Source organism: Pezoporus wallicus, unplaced genomic scaffold, assembly GCF_028554395.1.
Source record: "Pezoporus wallicus isolate ANWC-B61680 ecotype Strahan unplaced genomic scaffold, APGP_CSIRO_Pwel_v1 contig_5352, whole genome shotgun sequence".
Lineage (NCBI taxonomy): Eukaryota > Metazoa > Chordata > Aves > Psittaciformes > Psittacidae > Pezoporus > Pezoporus wallicus.
The window spans coordinates 2365461-2391845 of record NW_026639660.1 but is presented as its reverse complement, the minus strand read 5'-3'; the positions used below and the strand labels follow the sequence as shown (position 1 = coordinate 2391845).

Genomic DNA, 26385 nt, shown 5'->3' with positions numbered 1-26385 from the left:
GCTTTCTTTGGATAGGATCTAAAAAAAAAAAGCATCTCAGTAGCATATTTCTACATTTTGAGCCCTGTAGGCAAACTTCTGCCGCCCTTTATTATACAGGAGTCCTCCTGTTTTTAATATGGTTCTAATCTAAGAGATATATATTTTGCTGGCATTTCCTGAGTAAGAGACCTGAAAAACAAGGGAAGCATTTTTGCTCATTTTTGCTTTCCATTCTAACAGTGTTTATAAGTTACCTGGAATTTACATAAATGAGAACAGGACTCTGATACACTGCAATAAAATACCTCATCGAAATGCAAAGAATCATGTTCATGATAGACAATTTGAAATGCTGGAAGACTTGAAATTTTTTCTAGAGCTGAAGTCCTTCCTTTGGAAGTGCTCTTTGGAGGGCAAGAAGGAGGAATATCCTAATTTTGCATGGAACTGGGACTGACTATATAGAGCACAATTTATATACATAAACAACCACAAAACTGTTTTAAATTCTCAAGACCTATCACATGGTGGATCTTCCTGGGATGGGACATAGTGGCTGAGAAACTAGAAGAGATTGCAAAAACTGTCTGCAGAACAGCTTGCAATCAAAATTACCACTTTAATCAAGAGAACTCAATTTTGACTGTGGTTTCAGTTTTGATACATTAATGCAATAAAAGCTACTGTCATCACAAGTGTAATACAATGTTTCTCAGTGACTCCAGAGCAGGACAGACTGGAACGCCTGAAAAAGATTTCTGTGAAAAACAGAGATCAGAGTTTGTAACTCAAAACGAACAGACAAGGCAAAAGTATAACTTCATTAAAGTCTGTACAGCATTCTTATATCTCCTTTGCTTAACATCTGTTCATGATTTATTTGATGATAATTATTAATTTTCAATGGCTTGATCTTTTTGAAATAGAAGAGCTGTCCAGGCAAAGAGCTGGCTGTATGCAAGGCCGTAAAAGCAAAAGGATGTCTTAATTTCATTATATTACCATTTTCAGCCAGGTTTCAAAGTAGATGGTGAAAAGTTTGCTAAGAATAGTAATAAGCTCTTACCTTGACATTTGTGCACAGAATTGCCTTTTAAAAAGTGTGTCCTCACGCAAAACTGAACACACCAACTAAACCAAAGCCATATGTGTATCATTTCCTAACCTGCATAGGGTTGATCTGCACCGAACGTTCAAAGCACTCCACGCATTCTCTGAATTCCCTGTTGCGGAGGTGGAGGAGGCCTTTGGAGCGCTGGGCGCGGGCGCTGCGGTGCCTGGAGAGCTCCCAGGCCTTGTCATAATACTGGTGATCTTTAAGTACATCACCAAGCAAGCAATATAACCCTGGCGTTTCCTTTTTCTCTAACTCCCGCCTGAGTATTTCTTCTGCCTGTTAAAGAACAAAGAGAAATCAACACATAATGGGACAATTTAGTTTCAGTTAATCACCTACCTGAACGAATATCACTTCAGCACCTTGCAGTCATCAGTAAGGGAACTGTATCTTCATCCAACACAGCAAAGAAAGTCTAGAGAGAATCTGGTTCCAAACTGTTTTTTTAAACTAGTCCATTTCAACATCAACATGGCTTTTGGTTTAACACTAAGAGAAATATATCCATTAAAACAAGAAGCAGCTTGTTCCTCATTTTATATCTCAGGTGTGCATTCTGTCCCAAAGGCAAGTATCAGTCCTGGACATCAAACTTACACCTACTTCATAGCAATGCAGAAGCAACACCATTAACATATGCGCAATCCAAAAACGTTTATTATCTGTGGGTTTTATATATTTTAGTAAGTAATCTTGCAACAGGTGTCATTCCTTTTACTCTAATCACTCTTTTCTGAAAACAATGATCTCCATTCTGCTATGGGTGAAGACACATCCACTTTCATGCTGTTGGTTTTGGAAACGCTGCTCTTTTACATCAGATGCAGAAGTTATAAATTGATCTAAATGTTTGCAATAAAATATATTCAGAAGATACACCATGTTACGAAAAAGAAGATACAAACTTTGTTTCCCAGACATCTATCATGGGTTGTAACCAACTTTCAAAAGCTTTTTATCTCGGGGCACTGCCTAGCTCTAGCAATAAAATTATTGTTTCTCTTTTAAACAAGAGATAGTCTGCTTTCTGTGGCTTTTTGGAAAGATAAATACACTGCACAGATGACCTGTTGTTCGGACCAAACTCTCTCAGTCAGTCCCCTGCTGCAAAAATGCAACATCCAGAATTCAGTTCAGTATCATTTTTCTATTGGAAAAAGTCTGTTTGAACCCTCTGAACCAAGAAAGATTCAACACAGCCTGCCAAAAAATTAAAGTTTGATAGTGTAATACTAGTGAGTCTTCTATCACAGCTAGTTTATCTAAAACAAAAGCTGGTTCATATCTGCATTTAAATTATTACTGCTTTTCTTGTTTCTGTAAGAAATGTTTTCTTTGCCCTTCAAATGATCTCTAGAAGCAGTCTCTTACTCTTCTTCCAATCTGTAAAATTAATTGACCCTGTTGGTAAATCATCTTTAGAAGAACTACTTTGTTTTATTTGGTTCTGAAATATTTAATGCACATTTTTTTTTAACACATTCTTACTTTATTTTTTAAAATAAAGTAACAGCAAAGTGTACAAACATCTGAAGTGCACAAATGTGCAGAAGGGATGCACTGTCTAGATTTCTGAACGGATCTTAAGCTAGCAAAAATAGAATCCCATTAAGAAAAAAATGATTGGCTGAATATTAGGAAAATTACTTAATGGCAAGTGTTTCTAAATGCCTGTGGAACAGTTCTCCAAAGAAAGCCAAAGAAAACATTACTTAAAATTTAGAATTAACCTTGTCAAAGCACTAAAAAACCTCACCTAACAAGACAAATGGTACTTGCAGAGGGTTTGGTTAACGGCAGTTTACTTCCCCTTCTCTGCCTCCATGAGCTGCTATGACATATTAATAATAGATCTTTAAGATAACTTTTTTCTAGATCAGAGAGAACGGGGTGCTTTAATGTGTGCAGGAACCACATTAGGCACCAAAAGGTAATTTTCCCCCTTTAGATAAAGAAAAAAGATTGAAATGCTGCTGTGTAAACAGCAGCTATGAGGTGAAAAGTGCATTGCATGCTGCTTCTTTGGCTCTTCCTCTGTAGGGCACTCTCAAGCTCAGATTCCCAACCTGTGGCAGTGCCTAGTACTAATCGTACACTAGACTAGAAAGCTAACTATACACTAATTGTATTTCACATTTAAGAACATAAACTCATCATGTTCTCTGGTCTAAGCTTACAAGACTTTGTTGCCAACATAAATATTTCAGCACACAGATAAAACAGAAGAAGGGCACAAATTGATAAGAACCCTGGTCCTTTAAAAAAAAAAAACAAATCTTAACAGCAAAAAATACCACCAAGAACAGTTTCCACATAGGTCATGCAGTATACATAAAATATAACCACTAGAGGTTTATTATTACCCATTAAACAGACAGTGATCAATCAGCATGCTTTGTAACTAAAAATTGTATCTAAATCATGTAAGTTTTGATAAGAAAATTAGCAATCACATTTATCTAAAAAAAAAAACAACAAAACCAAGCCCAAACAACAAAATAAAATAAATTAAAAAAAAAACCAAAACACAATCCCAAACTGTATAACTCTTGCTGACTGAAATGGATGTAACTAGAACAACAATGCTTTTCATAGGACGGTCTGTGCCAGAATGGATGGAGTTCAATACTCAGTTCAAAAGTCAGATGATCTGAAAGTGAAGATTTAGGCTGTTGTCTTGCTTTCTGGACTACTATGGTTGGTATGGGAATTAAACAAGCAGCACTTCACAAGTATCCTCAGTCGGTAAAGAGGGCTCTATTTTAAATAAAAAGTGGTGCTTGTTCATTACTCACTACAGACTTGACCTTGATCTATCCATTTACTTCTCTTTCTCAATTTTGTAGGTACATATAGGAGTCCTTACCTGCCTCCTTTGCCTGTTAGGATATGTAGTGGAAATCAATCAAGCTCTTGATTGAGCTTATGCACTTAGTGTAGAACTAGACTCTGCATCTAGGAAGCATTTTGTCAACTTAAAGGCAAGCTTCTGAGCTCTTACAAGTGAGTATAGAGCCATTATCTAGTAAAAGATCCACAAAAAAGTTTGCTAAATGTCAGTGACAACTTACTATGCAAAATTTGTACTGCTACACAGCTGTGTTGTAACTGAGCGAATCGTGTATTTCCCAAATGCATAACGTGGAGCCTTATTTACATGCTCTGATTCTTTGTCAGTGCATAATTGAAAAGTAGGAGGCAGGAACATACTGTGATGTGTATGTACTCAAACATATTGATATTGCTGATATCTGGCTGTTTTATTAGATTCTTCAGTATTTAAATCCAGGCTTTATACATAAAAGCATTTGTGAGTGAAAAACATGCAGAATTTTATTTAACAGAATTTGTTCCTTTGGGCAGATATGCTAAGGTCTTCAATGACATGAATACCCACTGAACAACATATCACTTTAGTAGATTCTCATGCGCTTCTAAAACAATAACTATCATGTTTAAACACATAAAAACATTTTTTTATAAATACAAACAGTTCATGATCTGAAAGCTTTCTGGTGACAAGCACAGTCACTCCCCTTGGTGTACAGCTACATGTTTCTAATTTTCTGATTTTTTTGGTCTGAAGCTAGCCTTTTTTCCAGCACTACTGTTACTTAGTACTTAGCATTTTCTATTTTTCAAAGCACAGCACAAACCTTCATTCTGAAAGCATTTCTAAGCAGTTTCCTGTGTCAGATATCCTGTCCTATTCTCCAAGTGCCATTTTCATAACTCCCTAAGGGCAGTTTGTGAATGTAACAAGGACAGAATGCATTTCCAGGAAATGGAAAATATTGACCTCTACTTCTCCACAGTACTGAAAAGACTGGGATATTAGCATACTAGCCCATGGCATGCATAATGTGACACAAAATTTGCCAGCAAGACATATTTGTCAGTATATAATGACCAAAATCTAGGCATTGGTGCATGATAACTACAAAACCCATGTAAGTATAAGAATGCCTGCCTTTTTCAGTTAATTGAAGTTACAGCTCTCTATTCTATAAGCTTAAATTAGTTCAAGCATAGTATTTGTGCTTATGGTGTCATAAAGGCACATTCATATATTTACTGCTACCATATAACAGAGAGAAAGAAAAGAGAAGGGAAAAAACCCACCCAAAACCCCATAATATTTTTGTCTGAAAATGAGTACTTTTGAAAACTATTTAAATTCTGAAAGCAATACTTGATAGTTTAAGTTCCTGTTAGAGAACTTTTGTGTGAGCGACTGCACCAGGCAGAGAGCAAGAGCCTTTCTGAAATGCCCACATTACACCTCGCTGCACATCCAGTTCACTTAGTTTTCCTTCAATATTTTCAAGAATCACTACCACTGCCTTCTTGTTTCTTATTTATCAATTTCTACTTCATGAGGTCTTAACCCAAATACATTTTTTTTTTGGCATTCACAGTTTATGACAGACTGACATGTACGTGCCCATTTCTTCTGAACAGACTTTCCTCATGATACCCCTGTAGAACTGAAGGTCTTTTCTGAATGGGCAGCTGAAGCCAGACAGCCCTTCATAATCCAGACCCTATTTCAAGACAAGCTGTAAAAAGAAAGTTTTTCTTACCTTTCCGTGCTGTCCTGCTCTTTCATAGCAGATTACTGCATCTTTCCACATTTCCAGCTCCTCAAATATCTGTAAGGCAGAGCTGATGCATCCCAGCTCAAACAGTAAGCTTGCAAGCTGACGCTGGAAAGATAAGAAATTCCAGGTAACTCAAAAAATACTGTAAATACTTTTTACATTTTTAAAAGATGTTAGAGGCACTTCTGACATCATCAAGTACCAGAGAATATGGAATTATTCTCTTGAAACTTCAAGCTGAAAGCCTCAAACAATGTAAATACTTCAAAAAAGACCAAAGAAGCCATCAGTAGAACAGTAAGTGTTTTGATTTTACTTTTGTTCATGTCAGTAGCTTAATTACTTTGAACTACTTTATGATGTAATGCAAAAAATGGAAGCAGACATAGCAAGGAGGAACTGACAGAGCTGAACTCCCACCCCTTAAACGAGCCACATGGCCCATGTGCTGGAGAGCAGCTGCAGCAGGAGGTTGTCAATGCTGAGTGTGGGAAACAGAGCCTGAAGGAGGGCATTAAAGCCTCTTCTAAAAATACTGTGCCATAGCAATCTGTACCTGTGAAAAAACACATACAGAGAGAAAGGCTCTAAAAGGACTTTGTCAGCTACTTGCGAGAAATCACTGTCCCACACAGATGCTGCCAAAAGGTGCTATTTTTCAGTCAAATCAATGTTGTATTTGAGTTCAGGTTCAAATTCCTAGTTGAGTTTTCATCACAGATATGGCAGCCTCTTTGTTATTTCACATTCTACTATTATTTCAGTCTGCTTATGAAAATAAATGAGTAATCCTTTTAATTTAAAAATAAACAAGGTATGTTTTCATGACTTTGAAAAGTTGTCTTTAGTCTTTTGTTTGCTTTTTAAAAGGAGATTAAAATCCCATATAGGTTTCATCTTTTAAGAAAGGATAACTTATTTACTATGTGTGACAAATACACAGTTCGGTTTGCCCAGATTAGAGCATTCTGTATAAGGACATCTAATTATGCTATGAGATCCCATACAGTGAACCTCTGCAATGCTGCTGGTGACCCTGAATGGATTCCCTGAAGTTCTCTGCAGATGTCATGGACCTCTTTCCATGGGCTTAGGTTCTGTATCTCTACAAATCCAAGGAACAGACTAGTAGTCAGAACAATTAAGAACTGGCTCAGTTCTTTGACAGAAATATAGAAAGAACTCTGAAAATCTCTAATGAAGAAATTATTTGTTGTCTTGATATTAATCGCTTAGGAAAAACCCTACATTTTCCAGTATCAGGAACTAAACCTCGTGTATGTCTTACTAAATTTACTCAGAGTCATATTTGGTAAAAATTATATAAGCAACAACTCTTCATTACTAGAAGACTGCAGTCATCTTCCAGTAGAAGATTAAAAATCCCTATTTTAGTATTTCTATCTTTGGCTTGGAAAAAAGGCTTGGATTGAAAAGTGCTACTCTTGACTATGGGAAATGGAAATCCCATTTACTAAGTACCTGTTGAAAGACTGTGTGGAATAATTTGAGAATGCTAGGAGAAGGTATGATTAGTTAAAGCAACATGCACTGAGGTTAGAAATTGAAAAGTTAAAAAAACACTATTAAAAGTAATCAACATGAACACCTTTGGAGGCACGTAATGCAACTGTCTGTTAAATACAACATCACAAGACAAGACTCTAACGTGTACATTTCTGTTTTAGAAAGAGCTTATTGTCAAGATAAACAGTGTAGTTTTGGAAAAAAAAAAACAACCAACCAACCCATGTCAGTACTAGTAAAAAGGGGAATGTATTGAAAATAAAAGCTTTCTCCACTTGAGGAGTCCTTCTCTGTGCTTTTGACTCTTAATCTGGCTGCTTTGCACATGATCACTTCCTAAAAACAACCCAAGGTGAGTGGTCTCCCAAAGATGAGAAAGATGCAAATAATAGTAGCATAACTTAAACAGTAATAAATAGAAAGAGAGTTTCAAGATATTTTTGAGGGAGATGTCGGAAGCTTGCAAGTTTTGGTCCATTTTTTATTGGACAAAAAAGCAAAACAAAGAATTGCCTACAAGCAATTACCTCCATGCATGACAGAAAAAGATAAATGAATGCAAAACACTCTGGAACTTGATTTCTTGCCAGAAAACCCTGATGTGTTGTTATGTCTTCATTTCTACAGTGTTTCAATTCAAGATCTTATCACACTCAAGTTTGGAGTCATGCAGTATCAAAAATAAAAAGAACCACAGACTTAAATTAAAGCTTGAAATTGGATTGCTTCACACCTGTATGGCCCAATGTGGAGGCACCTGACAGCAGTAGAAAATCTTCATGCGTTCAGATACTGATGTATTCACACCTTCAAACTGATCTGCAAGTGCCTGGTAAATGCAAAGTATATACGGATTTAGTATTTTCTTAAGACTTAATGAACCTGAAAAAAATAAAATTCAAAGCATTCAGGATTTTAAGTATTCTTGACATACTGGACAAATTACATTAAAGATACACTAAACACCAGTAAGCTTACACTATAGTGTTTTACTACCCTATGTAAGAAAATCTAATAAAAATATATGTTAAAACTTTATTATAGATAATAATAAAAAAGCTTTGAAAATACTAAAATTTCAAAGTGCATGTAACAGTAAAAAGAATCAAATTTACAACCCCCAAACAATACTTGCAATGTAACGCTATGTCAAATATTAACATGACCTTGCCTACTGCATTTCAATCCTTTAGCTAGCTTTTCCACAAGGGAGTATCAATGTGCATTAGGCATGAAAATTCTTATTAAAAAGAGAAAGACAAACACATTATAGTGGACCATGCTTTTGGAAACACAGCTCTAATACAGAATTATTGTGAAGTGTTTACTCCTAAAGCTCTTCGAAAGAGAACGATAACTTTCACATAGCAGAAGTGCAGCAACTTCAGCAGTAACTTTTTCTCTGAAAATCCACAATGAAGTTATTACATCAAAATTCAATAGCAAGAAGGATAAAATATTAAAGGTAGCTACGGTCAAAAAGTTGGTTTGATATTTCAAGATTAGGGAGAACCCTCTTCAAATGCCAGTCATCACTAAACTAGCAAGTTTAAGTCCAGAGATATAAATAAGGGAATATTAAATTATTTGCCTTTACATGATTCACCTACCCAGGTCTCACATATAACTCAGTTAAAGATTTACAGAAGGAGCTAGACAGGTTCTCAGAATTTTCTCAGCATGGAAAATGAATGCAAAGACTCCCAAACAAAAGAAAAAATTGGACAAGCTCACTTCTTTCTCTCTTTTTCTAAATCCAACAGTTGGCTAGCCAACATGTATCAATAACAGAAATAATCAATTATGTGATTTAAACAGTTAAGCATCTTGTAACTGCTAGGGATGTTAATGGGATTTATTAGGTAGCTGTGTTTAATAAGGAAAAAAAAATCACAATACACAGCAATAACACAGTCTTTGAATCAATGCTTAACCTCCTAATTGATACTAATATTTAAAATATTCAATCTTATGCTTATTCTCTTTCATAAAATTATCTCCAGAACCCGATTCCTATAGATTATCCAGACACCTATCCCATGAAAATTTATAGCAAATAAAGGGACAGACTAATAAAATCATACTCCTTTACACAGTCCCAAGCAGTCCAAAAGGAGTCAAATTCAAATGAAATCTTTAGGGCAATGTTATTTAGTTACAGATTTTACTTTACTATGAACCATATAACAAATCATATTTTGTAATTTCAATTCTGCTGAAATGTTCTCATGTTATGCAGAAGCACATTTTTCTATATTCTGTTGCAACAAAAATTAAGCTGGAAAATTCCCCAATTCCTTGTGTAATCATTTTACAAGACCAGACAAAGTAGTAAACTGCAGTTGGAAAATTTAAAAATAATAATCGCTGAAAGCCAGAAAAATCCTAAAAATGTCCTGCACAATTTTTTTTTGAGGAGAACAGGGAGAGGAAAGGCAGAAAATGTTTTAAATCAATCAATACATTTTGCTCCTGGTTCAGCTTTTTTAAAAAATCATTTCTATTGTTCCAAAAGAAAAACTGTATTTCAATAAACAAGATTTTCCAAAGCATAATATTTTCTTGGAAAATTTGTGGCAGTATCTTTTCTACACCTCGTAAGCAGAAAAGCCTAATGAAAATGACATATTGCAGGAGAATATGACTATTAGCAAGTAAAATTCTCCCCCTTCCCACAAGACTGTACTCTGTTCTGAGTTCCAAAAAACCCTGCAGATTTACGTAGAACATATGAATATTGCACATTCCCTAAAAAAGAATAAATGCTAATAAGCTTTAGACAATATTAAAATCCACAGTTTATGCACTCTCCAGTATGTCAAAAAAAAAATAAGCTGGTAACTCTGCCTACTAGTGAATATAGAAAATAAGTTACTAAAAATTGCTGAATTCTGTGTTTCCGAATTACACTGGAAGAAATAAAATTTGGGTTGTATAACAGCAAGAAAATTAGAATCCTAGCCCTACTACACAGCTAATATCTAATCACAGAACAACAAATCATTAAAGTGAACAAGGAAACACTGCCAAATAAGCATTTTCTTCATTAATACTCTTCAACGTAAATGCCATGTAAAAAAAAAAATCTCTGTAAATACAGAATATTTGCAACATGGTGGAAAGATTTTGGTGTCTTAGTTTAACTCAAGCCTCAAATTTCTGTCTTAGAAGTTTTAAAACAGAAATATAGCAGAAATCAACTAAAAGTCATAACTCTACATGAGTTCTTCCACACACAAATTTGAAAACATTAAGCTTAACAGATCACACCACCACCACCTTACACACACTTTCTGCAAGGCTGGAGCTGCCACGGACAACGACTTCTTCAAAAAACACAGTACTGAGAGATTCATTAATCCCCCTTGGAAACGGCACAACCATTGATGGTTTTCATGGAATTTTATACCATGAACAATGACTACATTATTGCCACATGAAAGTGGGAGAAGACAGCTCTTGGAACTACAATTCATTCTCCCTACCTCATACTCAAATCTCTGGTACAAGATTAAGTAGTACAATTGGTAGCTTGTGCTTGAGATTTGTATACCATATTAATTTGAAATGATCACAGAGTTTTTACCACTTTACTAATCAATCTCAGTCTAATCATTCTATTAATCAAATTCAGATGGTTATTACCCATGACTTGAGTGCATGAAGTTTGTAAATGATTTTTTCCGCCTTGGATGATTCTTGCCATTTTTGTTACAACATAATGCTATTTGTTTTCTCAACCAGCTCATAATACAGCTTTTAAATTTATTATTCATCCAACAGGTCAGAAGTATCATCCCTTTGTTAAAATATAATCACCAACTACTTTTTGCGTTGAGGTAAATAAATGGCAGACCTTCCCATCCTTCCTTCTATCCTCACCCTCTTTATTCTGGATGGAATAGTTTACTTACTTTCTCAAAAAAAATGTCCCTTACTATGTAAAACCGTAACTATATATTCCCTAAGCCAAGCTTATTGAGGGGAAATAAAACAACCAGCCAACCAACAGAACAAACAAAAAACCAAACCAAACCCATCTTCTGAAAAGAGCAAGATACTCATTACTCATAAAAAAAAAACACCTTCTTGAAAACAGCATCCCACTTTTGTTTGTGCAGCAACTATTTTATTCATCTCTCCCCTCAATAACACTGAAGATAGGCCTGTCCATATTCAAACTTAATATCGATGGCCCCAATAAAACATCTCCGTCAAAACGGTCTTGATCCATAGGCAGCATTTTATCCATGGAATTTCATCTCATTTCTTCCCAGCCTTTCATATCAGTAATTTACAGTGCAACTGCATTGTTTTTCCTTTCACCTATCTTTTCCAACAACAGCATTCCCAGTTTTAGTGTTCCAGTCACAACTGCTCCACAATAATTTTCATCTGCACAAAATCTTGTTTCACAGACTGCATCAACAATCACAGATTGTTTATTTTAATGGCCTGCCTTGTCCCACTGTTGATCAGGCACCAGCTGTTTCCCACTGACCAAACCCTATAAAAAATATTAGTTTTTACTATTTTAGTACCTGATTACTTGCTGTGCTCTTATCAGTACCACCATTTCTACCCTTGTTAGCATCTTCCTTTGATTTACCCTGGAACACTTGATGTTCCTCTTTATGATTTTGTAGGCAGGAAGATTAGACAAGTTTTTTGTAGTCTCCTTCTGCTTCTCAAGTTTAGAGGTCTTGTCAGTTTGCCAGACTCAATCCCTAGTTAATCCCTCTGGGACTCCAGTGATGACCATTCACCTAAGAGTCCTTTCTACACAAATGCTCTCAACAGCTGTTAACCACAATGTTTTTCTATCACCTAACCCTGAACAAGATGTTGAGTGTGGCATTTTTTGCCCTCCTCTTCTAAGAACTCTAAGATGTCTCACTTATTACGGGTGTTCAGCATATTTAATATGAGTTTACCTTGATTTATGCCAAAGGAAACTGATCCTGTCATGTTACACTTTGCCTTTATCACCATGATACCTCAACTGGTACCTTAATTCTAGGAAAACAGAGGAGGAGGAATGGAAAAGTACCTTTCAGTCTTTTCTAACACAAACTCCAGACACACAAAATTTTCCCTATGTTCTTGTAATTCTCGGGTCCTTTCTCTTCAATTTCTCCAAAGTCTGAAGACTCCTTCTGAAAATCCCACACATCAGCCTGACCTCTCTACACTCTGCCTAACTACCTATTTCTGTTTTCCTTGTCCTTCCTCTCTTTCTGTCCATTACCTCTGTATGCTTTATAATCAGCGAGCTGATGTCACAACTCTACTGCTCTTGTATTCTAGCTGCCCCGCTAGCTCTGTGCCTCTTCCAATAGTTCTCCTGCTGGCCATGTGCTCTGCAGGTAGGTTTATTTAGCAAAAGTAAACAAATCTTCAGCAAACTGTGCAGCCTTGTTAATATTTTCCTTCTTGATATGATAAAAAAGCCAAGCTTCAGCATCTGCATTATGACTGCAGGTTATAATTTGCTCATAAGCTTTGCCAAATAATACGTAATGCAAATGAATTTTAATGTACTCAAAGATAAAGAAAATACCACCATTTCTGTATCCATATCTTTTTCCTCTGCTTTGTCCCATTGCCAGTACTACACCCGGGCACCAACATCCTCTTCTATACAAGAAAGCAAAGAGATTAACCTTCCACCTGCTTAGCTTTTCAGTCTCTTGTTTAGGTCACTCATAACTCAGGCTTAGAAGGTAAGTATATACTAGCATATACCATAAACATAGTTTTCCCTTCAGATAGCAAAACTAACACATTTGCCCCTTTTTTATTCTGTTTTCTTATCTTATGAAAATTACCAACTACATAGCAGTGAACCTATTGTACTTGCTGAACAAGTATCATCCTAGCCCTCCATTTGATAAAAGTATACTAGGAGTACATCAAAAGTACATCCTCAAGAAGGAAAGGGAGAAGGAAAGCCTTATGAAAAACTGCACAGCACTGAAACAACAAATAGCATATTGATCTTGGATTAAAAATTAAATAGATAATACAGGTTTTACAAACTGCCAACTCTGGGTATCTGCCTTTACTTATACAACCTGTATACATTTTCTAAGTGCCAAAGTATGGACACCAGTTTTGGGACTGCCTGGGTGGGTCTTGTCTTCTGGGTCTGATGGCACAAAGACACAGCTATAATTGTTCAGCTGCTTGGAAATAAAGTGTTTGGAGACAAAGACGGTAAGAAATAAAATCACTTCTGTAGGGAAAATAATCCTGCTATCTCATTGCACTACGGCAATGCTTCTAAGACTTTAGCAGGCGTATGGCCCAAACTGGATGGGGCTTACCTATGTTATTTACTCAAGAAGAAAGTAGAGGAACACTTTGCAAAAGTAACAGCAACTACATGCGTAAATCTGTGGTTGTGCAATTACAAAGTTCTTGCTTTATCCATAAGTTTATTTTACAAATTATGAATAAAGAGGAAAATTTATCATCAAAAAGCTCCTTTGATTCCTTATCACAGAATTCAGTCACACAGATAGAGTTTCGATGTTTAGTATTTATGAAACAAAAAGCAGGCATTTTATAAAGCTTCTACAACAAGAAGCTTTTGTGGACGCTGCAGTATTCACAGACTTCTGTAAAACTTCCAGAGATTCATCATTACATTTATTCAAACTTCATGCAATTGAACACAATTATAAATGCTTTTAAAACTTTACTTTTGGGGGCAGTGATATCAAAATACTTGTCTAACAGAAAAGCTACAAAAATTGAAGTGATTTTACTATTTTTGAAACTGTCCACTGCCAAATAACATTTTCTAACAATAATGCCTGAAAAATGCTGCACAAGAAAGAACTGCAGTCCAAATGAATTTGGGATGCATTACAACAGCAACTGCCACAGCCTTGTTCTGCAACAGCACACTCAGTAACACATAAATACGGAATTACTAATAAAAGCTGCATTCCTGTTGAAGAAAATGTATATAATCGGTGTCTAAAATTCAGAAACTGCATACACATTAGAAAGCAGGTGACAAATACAAAAAATTAAATATACAGAATAATTAGGGCTTTTCTGAATTTGTTTCCTATGAATTAGATGAGATATTCAATGCTTTTTTTCATGTACTGTAAATATTGTAGCACCTTTTGGATATGTAATTAGATCTTCAGATATGCTCTTCTGGTAAACTTATTTAATAAGAAAAAAAAGGCAAAAAATTATATTTACAATCCAAACAACAAACTTGTTTCAACAGCTCTTTGCCAGCCCAAGTGCTCCTGTAACCAAGGCCGCTGAGACAAACTGACACGTACCCAGACTTCTAAGATTCACTAATCAAAATACTTAATCTTCCAGTGAAGCAATGCCAAAAACTATGAAGCAATAAAAACAGTTTTCATATAACAATGCAGTAAAGTTTTGCTTAATGGGAGAGAATAACATTTGGTTGATAAATACAGATATAATGTGGAAAAAACAAGAACAGTTGAGCACTTCATGAGGAAGATTATGACCAAATACTGGTTACTGATTGCCAATTTTATTGCTGGATAAAAAGACATAAACTCAGTATATTTACAACATTCAACCATTATTCAGAACAGCATTTGACATTTAAGACAGGACTTTCTTGCTTAGCAAGACTTAAAAGAAATAATGAGCTATCCTTCTAAAAAGCTCACAGATGATGTATTTCTGTTAAATGATGAAAATCTATGAACAGTCAAGGACTAAAGCATGCAAACATAAAACAAAAGCTATTAAGCAAGGACGCATTTCAACACTGAGAAAGGAATGCTCCCTCTCATTTATCTAATTTTCAAAGGGGAATTATGACATGAAATATTTGAGGAAAATTTATTACAGCCACGACTATTATAAATTATGATTTGTGATTCAGGGAAACTCAGAAAGACCATTTCTTACATTGTGCAAAGATGCCAAGATGAAGATCACTACATACTGGAGATTTTACATTATTCACATTCTCAGGAGGATGAAAATGTTCTGTTAGAACACTGCAGAAGTTCACATCTTAGAAGGGAAAAAATCTTACCTTCTTTTTGCCCCTCATTCAAATATAAGCCTTGGTTCCATTAAAACCTTGTAGCCTTGAGGACTTCCATTATTGCTCACTTTGCAAGCTCACCCTTTCAGTCATCCTTCCATGAAATTATTGCTTGATAGGATAGACCTCAAATGATGTGTATATTTAAACCAACTAGAGGATGATGTATCACACTATTTCCTAGGAACTAACAGCTGGTTTAAAATTTGTTAAAGCTAACTTTAAAATGTTGTACAGCACTGACTTGCAACTTGTATTGCAAATGAAAGGTTACAGCAAAGATGTAGTTTCTTTTTTGTGAAGCATCCTGCCTAACAAGGCAAGGCAATTCTAGAACTATAAAAACAAACAGTGCTTGAAACAAAATTAACTGAAACATTCAAGGAGAAGGCTTCAGGCTGCAAGTTTTCAAACCTAAGTCTGCATTGAGAGTGGTGGTTTAGCTACTTCACCCAACGTCTTGCTAAACATTTCTTGATTGTACGTATTTGCTACATTGAACGAATCTGCAATGCTCAGTGTTCAAGGTTATTTGCTTTTTTAAAAAAGCCACAAGAAAATGTTCCCAGTTTCTAGCAGTTCCACACACAGAAGGTTGATTTCCTTTGATTGAAAACAAAATTTTTCTATTCATATTCTTTCAAATTAGCATAATCTCTTTTTAAACAGCATACTAATTCCCCAACCATTGCTTTGTTGTTTTTTTCCCCTCTCACCCTACATGGGACACAGAAGTCTCCTTGATCTACGAAGACAAAAGTCCATCTTGTACTGGATTCAGCACCATCTGCCCCACAGTATTTTCCTAGCAGCTTATTTTGATGAATTCTTCAGTTAAAATGTTGTAAGTACTCATAGTATTGAGATGCAATGTTTGTTTTATGACTTCCATGCTATCTCCTATTTCCTTCTCCCTCTAAACAGCTAAGGAAACTCAGCACCACCTATCCATCAGCAAGTACTTAAGAGTGTAAAGTTTCTGGGCTGAGAATAATGTCAGCAGAGTTTTTTTCAGGACAAACATCTCTACGTCATTTGCGCAAAGGTTTCATTTCATTGTCAGTGCCTGACATCAACCTGAGAATAATACTCTCTGAGATAGATTATGCCTAGAGAACTTTCTAGAATGTTTCATGTTTGATGAATTTAAGGCTGTTATTCCTTTTAAAAGCATAAGCAAATAAACTTTTTCTTTCTTTTTTAACAAAGGTTGTATCCATTTTTCAGCAAAGGAGGAACTTGTTTGTAATCTTTAGTAAAGGTCTGACAGATCTCATGCCAAAACACGTCTATTCTAGCGTACTGTGATTTTTCCTTCCCACCCCCATCAGGCATTACAATAAAGTGTTATACAGAGTAAGTTACATCAAACACTTGTGTTTTGTAATATAAAACAGTGTCGTGGTTTAAACCCTAGCCAGACAGCTTGTTCACTCACTCCCAGTGAGTGGTGCTGGGCTGGAAGCAATCGAGGCCCCCCCGCTTCCGTGGGCTCTCCCCTTCCCCGCTCCCGAAGGGATGGGGAGGAGAATCGAAAGAATGCAACTCCCATGGGCTGAGACAAGAACAGTCCAGCAACCAATGTACAACACAAATTACCACCGCTACCACCAATGACAACAATGAGAAGAGAAAATAACAAGGGAAGAGAATACAATACCACCCGCTGAGAAACGAGTCCGACCCAGAAGCCCGTGTCCTTCCGGGTAACTCCCAGTTACCCCCCACCCCGGCCATGATGTGCTATGGTATGGAATACCTCCTTGGCTAGCTTGGGTCAGGTGTCCTGTCTCTGCTTCCTCCCGGCTTCCCCTCCTCCCTGGCAGAGCATGAGCCTCACAAAGTCCTTGGTGAGGGTAAACATTACGTAGCAACAACTGAAAACATCGGTGTTATCAGCACTGTTCCCAGGCTTAAGTCAAAACACAGCGCTGCACCAGCTACCAAGAAGGAGAAAAATTGACTGCTACTGCTAAACCCAGGACAAACAGGTATTTTCTCTGAGAGATGTAGTTCTTCCTCAGAAAAGCCACAATCAGAAGGGGATAGTCAAGCTGAACCCTTTCATTTAATAACATTTATATGCAGTACTTTGTTGTTAGTTTAGGTATGATACTCATAAAAATACATGCCTCTATGATCCATTTAACCTATTCTGTATTCCAGCTGGAACACCCTGCTCAAGAAGAACAATCTTTTGTAAACATCCTGTACTTCTACTGCTGGCAGACCAGAGTTTACCTACCACACATTTGCATTTAGCTAATGGTAAATTGCACAATAGTATATATATGCAAGCAATAACAAAAAATGACGTGTTTGGCAGTAGCAGAAAAGGCCTCCTTAAAGTTTTTTCACAAAACATAAGTAAACCTACTATAAATAAATATTTAAATAAACATTTATATATGGAAAAAATAATTAGAACTTGGGACTTAGGTTGTATTTTCTGAAAAATGTAAACAAGATACTTAAAACAATTTGTGAGGAAAACTTCTTAAGACCATGTTATTAACTGCAAGTATGTAAACTGCTTCAGCTTCCTCCTACCTAAGGTAGAGATTGGATGGTATTCTGTTACAGAAATAGAAATCTCAAGGAAAAAACATAACACAAAACAGAATACGGTGTATTCAGGTAACTCCAGTGCAGTTTTTTTACTGTCAATCATACCAAGAATGATTCTGTCCTGTTACTTAGATGGTCTCAGATGTCTGTAAGGAGGAAAAAAATACTGCCTAGTATTTAGATACCTACAACCTGAAACCATAGATATTCAGCTGCTCTAATTGCTAGCAGCTCATTTTGCAGTATTGGAAATAACCAACTTTTGAACATCTTTAGTTATTTTGGGGAAAGGGACAAGAGTATGAAGAGAATGGACAGACAAGTTCAGTCTCTTTTGTCCTGAATTTGACCTGAATGTCTCAGATAACATCTTGGAGCATCCACTGTTTTCCCTTCTCACCAAAAAATACTCAATCTAACCCCAAACCAAATCAACAACAACAACAAAAAAAAACCAAGCTCCTGACACCAAATCATTACTCTTTTTCCTAAGAAGAGCTTTCCTATACAGTGAAACCTTGTCTGATATCCAGTAGTTTCTGTTGAAAAATTACTTGGCAGGAAATACAGATTCTTCCAGTAGCTGAGCCTGACCCAGCAACCATTCAGTATACGATGGTAAGTACATTAGAAATATGACACACAGGCAAACAGTTTAAACTTTAGCTATCCCAAAGAAAGGCAATCACATATAAAGAAGTCTGTTTTCAATATATGTATTTTCTTGAAAGACATCCAATCTACTTCTTCACATGTTCCTGGAAAGCTCTCTACACATCAGGGAAAAACAAACAAACCCCCTCTCATTGGCTGTTAATGATTGATTTACTCACCAAAGAAGAAAATAAGCATCTTCAGCAACAATTGGCTTGAAATCAATTTGACTTCCAGTAAAATGAAAACACTTTAAATGCATTAAATGTTCCATGCCTGATTGTATGACATATTCAGACAGAAGCACATCAAGCTCCCCTGAAGACTCAGCTCTTCTTTATCAAAAAAAGTAAAAATCCACAAAACCACAATTCTTTCCACAATCACACTGCAGTACTGGACATGGCCTGTCTGGTACAGAAGCAACCAAGAAATAGAACTAAAATAAAATTTTCATTCATCTGGAGGGAGTTTCATGGTCTATGCTGGTCACTCGCACCAAACAGGTCAAGGAGCAGAGTCTGGAAAACAGATGTTCTGCTGCTTCACAGAGGAGCAACTACAAGCATGGACACAGGATCCTAAAAGCCTTGCCCCAAAAAAACGTGGGCTGTAGAAACAAAACGATGGTTAGCGTAATATGTACAGCCTTTAATCTGTTAATAGCTTTCAATTACTTAACCGAGGACAATCAGCTGCAAGTTCTAATGGTACCAGTCTCGCACTGGAGGCAATTTTCTTGCAGATCTTCAGGAGGAGGTAGCACATTGCTGCCAGAAGAACAGATCACTTTGCTTTCAGCTGCCCAGTTTATTTGAGATACTCTAACCTAGGCCAAAAGGGAAGGACTGAAGGACAAATTAACTCCTCCACCAGTAGCTACCACTGCCTGCTTTCTGCTACCGCTTTTATCCAAGGGAGAAAAGAATGTGAGCCCAGGAGTCTGCTGGGCCTCTGGCCATGCATCCAGTCCTCAAGCCTGCACTTTCAATGGCGAACCAGAGCAAAGAAGGCAGATTTCAGACCAGAGGAATTGCCCAGGCAAGACGCAGCTTGAGAGCTCCTGAAATAGTTTATAACTGCACTATAAATGGTCAGTTTATAACTTTTAAGTGTTTGAACTTGCAACGTTATTAACGGCTTTTGTTTGCATGCATTATACACAGGGGGAAACGGAATAAAGCAGGAGATGAAGCTGTCTGTGGTAGGATCATTTACTGCATGTTTCTATTCTATTTCTAGGCAACTTCAATGTTTGGACAGATCTGCATCTGGAAAAATGGGCAGGTATAGCACAGCAATTTGCACAATAGCTACAAACAATAATATTTATGCTGTTTAAAAATCTAGTTCGGGCATGGTAGGCTATACCTCTCACAAGAACAAGTCCACATCTATCAAAATGCCCAAGTCGTATCACAAAAACACAACATTATAATTTACAATATTCAGACAGACAGCAATACTGTGGAAGAAACTGAGTAACTGCAAAAGTAAACGGAAATACTGAAAACAGCCAATATTGTATCATCATAGAACTCTCCATGCACCGATTCAGATGATTATTTGAATCAGTGGTCCCTAAACCAGTTTGGAAAGTTCAGAAGCCAAATACATTCCTCAATTCCTAACTAATAACTGGAACAGGAACCAAATGAGTTGAGTTAGGCCAGCAAGCAGTTCTCTGGTTAGAAGCTATATCCAGCCAACACTATTGCAAAGTCTGCCTCCAGTACAATAGTTTCCAATCAAGTGATTCTTTACATACTAGATTCCCCAAGTTCTCTACCTCTGAACATTTAGAAACCACATACAGCTAATGTACTAAATATTTTCTTAACAAGACAACCCACTCTGTAACTTACTAGAAAATTAGACCCTTGGCGTAATGGATATTTGTTTGGTGGAAACATCTATCAGAAAAAGCAGCTCTCCCTGCGTCAGCATCATAGATACAGACTAGTTTCAAAGCATGACCATTTTCATTTTTGGAATTAGTTCTTGTTTTTGTAAATGATACATATAATTTAATCTGTAAATAAATAGTAAAATAAATTATATTTACCCTCATTAATTACCCAATTACCCCATTCTTTTCTATTTTATCTTTTCTGCAAATAGTATTTTCTTTCACTATTTCTAAATGCATCTCACAAAGATTTGTCATCAGTTTAATGACCTTTTTTACAAATCCCTTCACCCTACTTCAGGTGAATCTCCAAGTTGATGATTACAAACCTCCACAGCTTGTTTTGTTGCAGACCCTGGTATGCTGATATCTTACACTTAGCTGGTGCTCAAAAACCAAACTGCCAAACACATTCTCCTTGATTACCCCTGGTGCTGACCTACACAATAGAAGGTAAATGCTTCCCATGTAATGTTCTCTGACTCTACCCCAATACAACCACTTTCTTGCCTCAAATTTAAACTTTGAGTAATTATTTTCAGCTTTCCTCATGTTTCCCACTGAAAATCTCCTTTGACAATACATGCATTGGCTTCTCTTTAAATCACAGCTTGTATGCTGACCTGAGGCAGTAAAATATTTCTTTTGTATCAGGAGTCAGCCTTACTGACAAGAGTGTTCACTCTTTCTTTACTGATCAAGTATATAAGGACAAAAGCAAGGACCATTAAGGGCTAAGTTGGCTTTGACTTATTACCTATTCCAACTTTTGCAAGTATTAGAGCACCATTATTTCCATATTCTTTCACTTTGAATACTTCTAAAGCTAAAAGCAGTCTCTAGTCTCTCATTTCCTGTAACGGTTAAAGCAGCACTAAAATACCTTCTAACGGAAGAATTTTGTTCAGAACAATGCTGGATCACTTTCAAAATATGAAAAAAGGCACAAACACTTCTATCAATAACATCTGTCTTATTGTTACTGTACTACTTCCCAGCAACTGTTTTTGTGCATCTTAGCTTCATTTCAGTGACTAAGAAGGCTCTATCTACTATAAGCATAACTAAAAGTTAGTCTTTCAAGACTGAATTCATCTGCTACATGTTGAGAGACAGTTCACCATGGCCCGGGAACTTCCTGAACTACAATAACCCACATGCTTAGTGCCTTATCATCATGCTGAAAAACTTATTCATTTGGTAGGCTTGCAGGGGAAGATTGGGGGTGTATTGCTCAGAAAAAACTGAGGGAGGACAAAGAGAACTGCTTTGCTTTACTTAACTGATTGAATTTCTTACCTGTAATAAACTGACCACCACTACTGAATTATAACTGCAAAACTATCATCATCAGAGAATTTTTTACTTGCTCTACATATATTTTATAGTTCTTAAAAACTATTAAAATCTGAAAAGAATGAAAAACTAATTCTGTTTGTCTTAACATGGCTCAAAAATGCTATTTTTGGACTAAAAAGTTTCCGTATTTTTAAGAGACTACTGCCCTAATCAACCAGCCAGCAACTAATTTTGGTGTTTTGTTTGTTTTCGGTAGTTGTTTTGTTTGTGTTTGGTTGGGTATTTATTTATTTTATCTTCAATGTTTGTTCTTTAATTTTAAAAGATAAATTTTCATCAGCAATGAGAATCAGACTGTCCTTCAATTCTACAAAGCTTTTTTTTAAACCAGGAGGATCTTGTGAAGACATGTTTAAGACAACTGTATCTTTAGCATAAAATTCCTGTTTTTTTTTAATGTTAGAGAATGATGAATTGTATTTGAAATGAAAAGCTGTTTCTTTTTTCTACTTTACATGATGGAAAACTGTAAAGCTAACGTTGACACAACATTTCCCAGACCTTTTCTTTTTGTGATAGTCTGGTCATTCATTCTTCCCCACTCCATTGTTATCAAGTCCTCAGGCAAATAAATTAATTCTTCACTTTAAACGTATTCCCTAAATATATCTTGCATGTTTAAGCAAGATCATCAAAAGTCATCTTTGATGTAATGTCTTCTACATCTTTGTAATGACTTCAAATTCAAAAATCACTGAGGAAGAGACTATCTTCTAAATTTAAGAGTACTGGTTTCACCTATGCAAAGTTTTGATGGCAGGAAAGAGGGAAGAGCAAAAATTTGTATGACATCTATGCAGAACCTGGAGTACTGGACTACCAATAAGATTTAGTGTCTGCATAAATCCAGGTGAACATTTAAGATGCAAGATGATGTTGATAATTGTTAAGGAGAAGCATGCTTAGGCAGAAGTTATTGATTAGGGTGCTGGAACTATGCTTGTCTACTTTTTCTAAAATGAGGCCCTGCAAAGATGTATTTCACTTTGAAAACAATACTAGCCAAAGAAGAAACAAATATGCACTTAGGCTGACTGTGTCATTTTTCTAAAAAAGCTTCAGCTTCTTTATAATAGGGCTTTTGCAGCTGGGTGGAGAAGGAAAGCACACAAGAGGAAATGAGTCCAAGAATCCCAAATGAAATATAAAGCATTTTGGTATCAGAATTAGTACAAAAGAGGTCAAGGGTATGAGCATAAGATATCTGGATTCATGAATGTCTGATGCAATACTTCCTTTTAATTTGAAACAGAGAGCCAAGCAGTATACTAGGCAAGTTAGAGCATCTCTAGAGATGCTCTAACCATAGAGCAACTACCATTTGGAATGTTGTGTTGTAGTCAAACACTACCACCTAAAGAAGCATGAGAAAACAAAAGAGGCATCTAACAGCACAACAGTATTACTGATGCTCAAAATTATGCTTACCAATCTGAACAAATATTGCACCCAAAGTTACTAAGTGCCAGTGCTTAGGATATGGGTTTCGATGTTAAAGTCTGGTAATGGTTTAAGCCTCAGGACAAATCCATTTAGAGAGGACACAATCTTCAGAAAATTCTGTGTACATTTTTTTATCTTTAAGCCATTTACATTTATTTTTACTTATTTTAATGTTAATTTAATGAAATTTAATTTTTTAGTTATGACTATAAAAGCATAACAATTTTATAGTTATGACTACTATCAGGCAAGTGTAGCTTTTTAATGTTTTGGGTTTTTTCCAAAGAAAAAGCTGTTTCACTTGTCAATTATGTTACACATTCTTATGATGCATCAAAAGGTGTAAGCAGAACTTCCCCTACAGTCTCTATGTGAAGCTAGATTTCCAAGGTTACTTCTGAAGGATGGATTTAAAACCAGAACACTCATTTTCTGTTGCAAAAGCAAGAATACCTATAATACCCATTAATTTACCATGACAGCATTACATTTAAAATGAGTCCAAATAAAGCCTAGATCATTTGGCATTTGGGGAAAGAACATCTCTATTTCCATACATGCATCTTGCTCCCTTTTCGGTATGCTTATAGCTTACTTGTTTGCAGCATAGCATTGTCGTCTCACTCTTACTCTATAGTCTCAAATGTCAAACATATCCAGCTGAGCTTTGCTTTACTCTGTGTTGTCCTGGTTTCAGAAAAGGGTCTGTTAGCTTACCTTGAGATACCTATCTCCAGATCTGCAGTAGTAGTTATAACATGCAGCTGTGGAGATTCATCTACTCATAGTTAGCAACATCTGTAAAGCTTCATTTATTCAATTTAGCAATAGGTGGGAATAGTGTGTCATCCATGCCTTGCATCTGGTCTGATTACATATGAAAATTATTTTAATTGTTTAATTCATTGCAGCTCAGCTTATGCCTTCCAGGGCAAAGCTTAGGCAGAAAGATGTGAATGTTGCATCTTGCAATCTGTTGATATTTTTCTTTGCAACTCTCTGACAACACTTAGTCTATAAAAAAAGTGTAACATTACTGTTCAATATTGCTTAAGGAGTCTCCTCTCTGACATTATGACTCTTAATACCATCACTAATTGACAGGACACTGAGAGAAGAGACTTTAAAGGGAGAAAGGTGAATGCCTTCAGAGCTAATGTTCAATGGAAAACATTCGGAAAAAATGGGAGGCTTACTGTTTTTGGCTGCTTTTACGAAGTGCATTGACCCTAGGAATGGAACAGCTCAGTTACTGAACATAATTGTCAAATAAGCAAAAAGGTTTGTACTTTACAATACTAGCAGACAAAATATGAAGAAACTTTAGCACATAAAAATGGTTTCATTCTTTTCCCCACACCAGCTAATAGCGTTGATCCAAACTGGCAAATACAACAGTGCAGTAGAAAATTTCAAGGCAGAAATCATTACCTGGAAAATTATACTGTTCAATTTTTTCTTATTTTGCCAGGGGTACAAAACCACTTATTCCTGAAAAACTCTTGGCAGGCTGGATCTCTGGTTTAACTTGGGTTTTATTGCAATAATTGCACAGTGGAAATAAAACAGAGGGAGCCAAGCACCACCATGGTAATTATTTTGAAGCGTGCAATGTATCCCTAGAATCTCTTCTGTCATGTAACGTCTTCTGTCTAATCTGTCATCTGCTTAAGCAAAATGAAATACGATTTGGAAATATGTGTCTCGAAACTGAAATAATAACTATCACTAGGAGGTCACTCTCTCGTGATTGCTCTCTGAAGTAATAAGGTTTATTTCTAGGGTTCTGGAGACCTTGTGATCTTGCAATACAATTCATTAAGGAAAGGTTTTATAAGACACCTGGCTCTTATCCTCTTTTTAAACACTTTTGGAACATGTGTTCAAATTATAAATACAATTCATAATAGTTGAGAACTACGGGGATATCAATGCAGGATGTCTACAGAAGAGGTCTGTCTTGCACTTATTACCCTCCTGAAGAAAGTGAGTTAAATCTCTCGCAGTTCAACAGTGCATCTCACAGATCCTGGTAACTTTGTTAAAACTTTCAACTTCATGTGAAACAAATTTTTAGCAATTAATTTAGCAATATTCTCTCTCTTCCTCCCCTCTCCCATTCCATACACAACTCAAAGCAACTACTAAAATCTTATTTAATGTACTCTTAGAGTACAAGAGCGAGTTTAAGAACTCCTAGTACAGTGACCTAACAGTTTAGCTGAACAGACAAGCGCTATAATTCCCTTGGTCATACTGAAAGTCTCTCTATATTGCTCCAACCCCAGTCTTGAGAGGCCGGACAAGAAACATCAATGACTTGAGAAGCAAAAGCAGTGGAGAAAAATGCGTTAATCTCAAAACTCTCTAGATCACCTTAGTGTGAGGAAGACTGCTCCCATCTTTTTGAACTCTTCCCTTAAATGTTGAATTCGTCCAATGTAGAACAACCACCAAATAAAGCAGAGGGAGCAAGATGGCAAAGAAGTGACAATCCGGTTTTGAAAACAAAAAGGATATGCTTCTATATCTATGACATAACTTTCTTGCATAACTATTTAAAGACCATCAGTGTGAAAATAACGAAACAGCAATACTGCATTCAGGCTCATAGAGCTCAAGATGCCACTTCTGTTAGATCTATACCAGTCACTTCTCTCTATAGCTGTACGTAAACTTTTTAGATTTGAAAGAACTGAATGTCAGCTAGCATGTTTCTATAGTTAAGAACAATTTAAACATATTATTTCCCTTCTTGATACACACAGAAAAACATTAGTTGCTGGAAAAAAATGACACTCTGAAGTATTATTTAAGTGAAAATTACAGGGCAGTTGATACAGAATTCCCAACCACATACATCTGTGTATGACTAAGGATATAAAACAAGATCTCATGTGACCTTTCAATCTTAGACATAATGATTAGCCTATAATATTCCTAGTCTGCTCCCAGCTCTCCTGAAGTCTTATTAAAAACACCCTTTCAAGACACATTCCTCTTCCCCAATGGGCAAATTCCTTTGCTGCCAAGAAAAGCAAGCAAGAGAGAACCGTATGAAATACTGCATACGTTCTACTATATGTTAGGAAAGCCAAGCGATTAGGTTACAGTCATGCTATCACCAGGTGCAGCAAGCAGCAGAAAATACAATCAGAAAAGG

General features: G+C 36.2%; 1 protein-coding gene across 1 annotated transcript in view; it reads right to left on the bottom strand.

Annotated features, from left to right (window-relative positions):
• The window catches only part of TTC27 (tetratricopeptide repeat domain 27), a 117797-nt gene that overhangs the window by 24774 nt on the left and 66638 nt on the right, over positions 1 to 26385 (bottom strand). Inside the window, exons 11-13 of the mRNA XM_057415459.1 lie at positions 7961 to 8056; positions 5683 to 5805; positions 1148 to 1375 (exon numbers count right to left, since the gene is read on the bottom strand). Of these exons, the coding sequence (XP_057271442.1) occupies positions 1148 to 1375; positions 5683 to 5805; positions 7961 to 8056 (447 nt within the window). The remainder of the gene's footprint in view (positions 1 to 1147; positions 1376 to 5682; positions 5806 to 7960; positions 8057 to 26385) is intronic.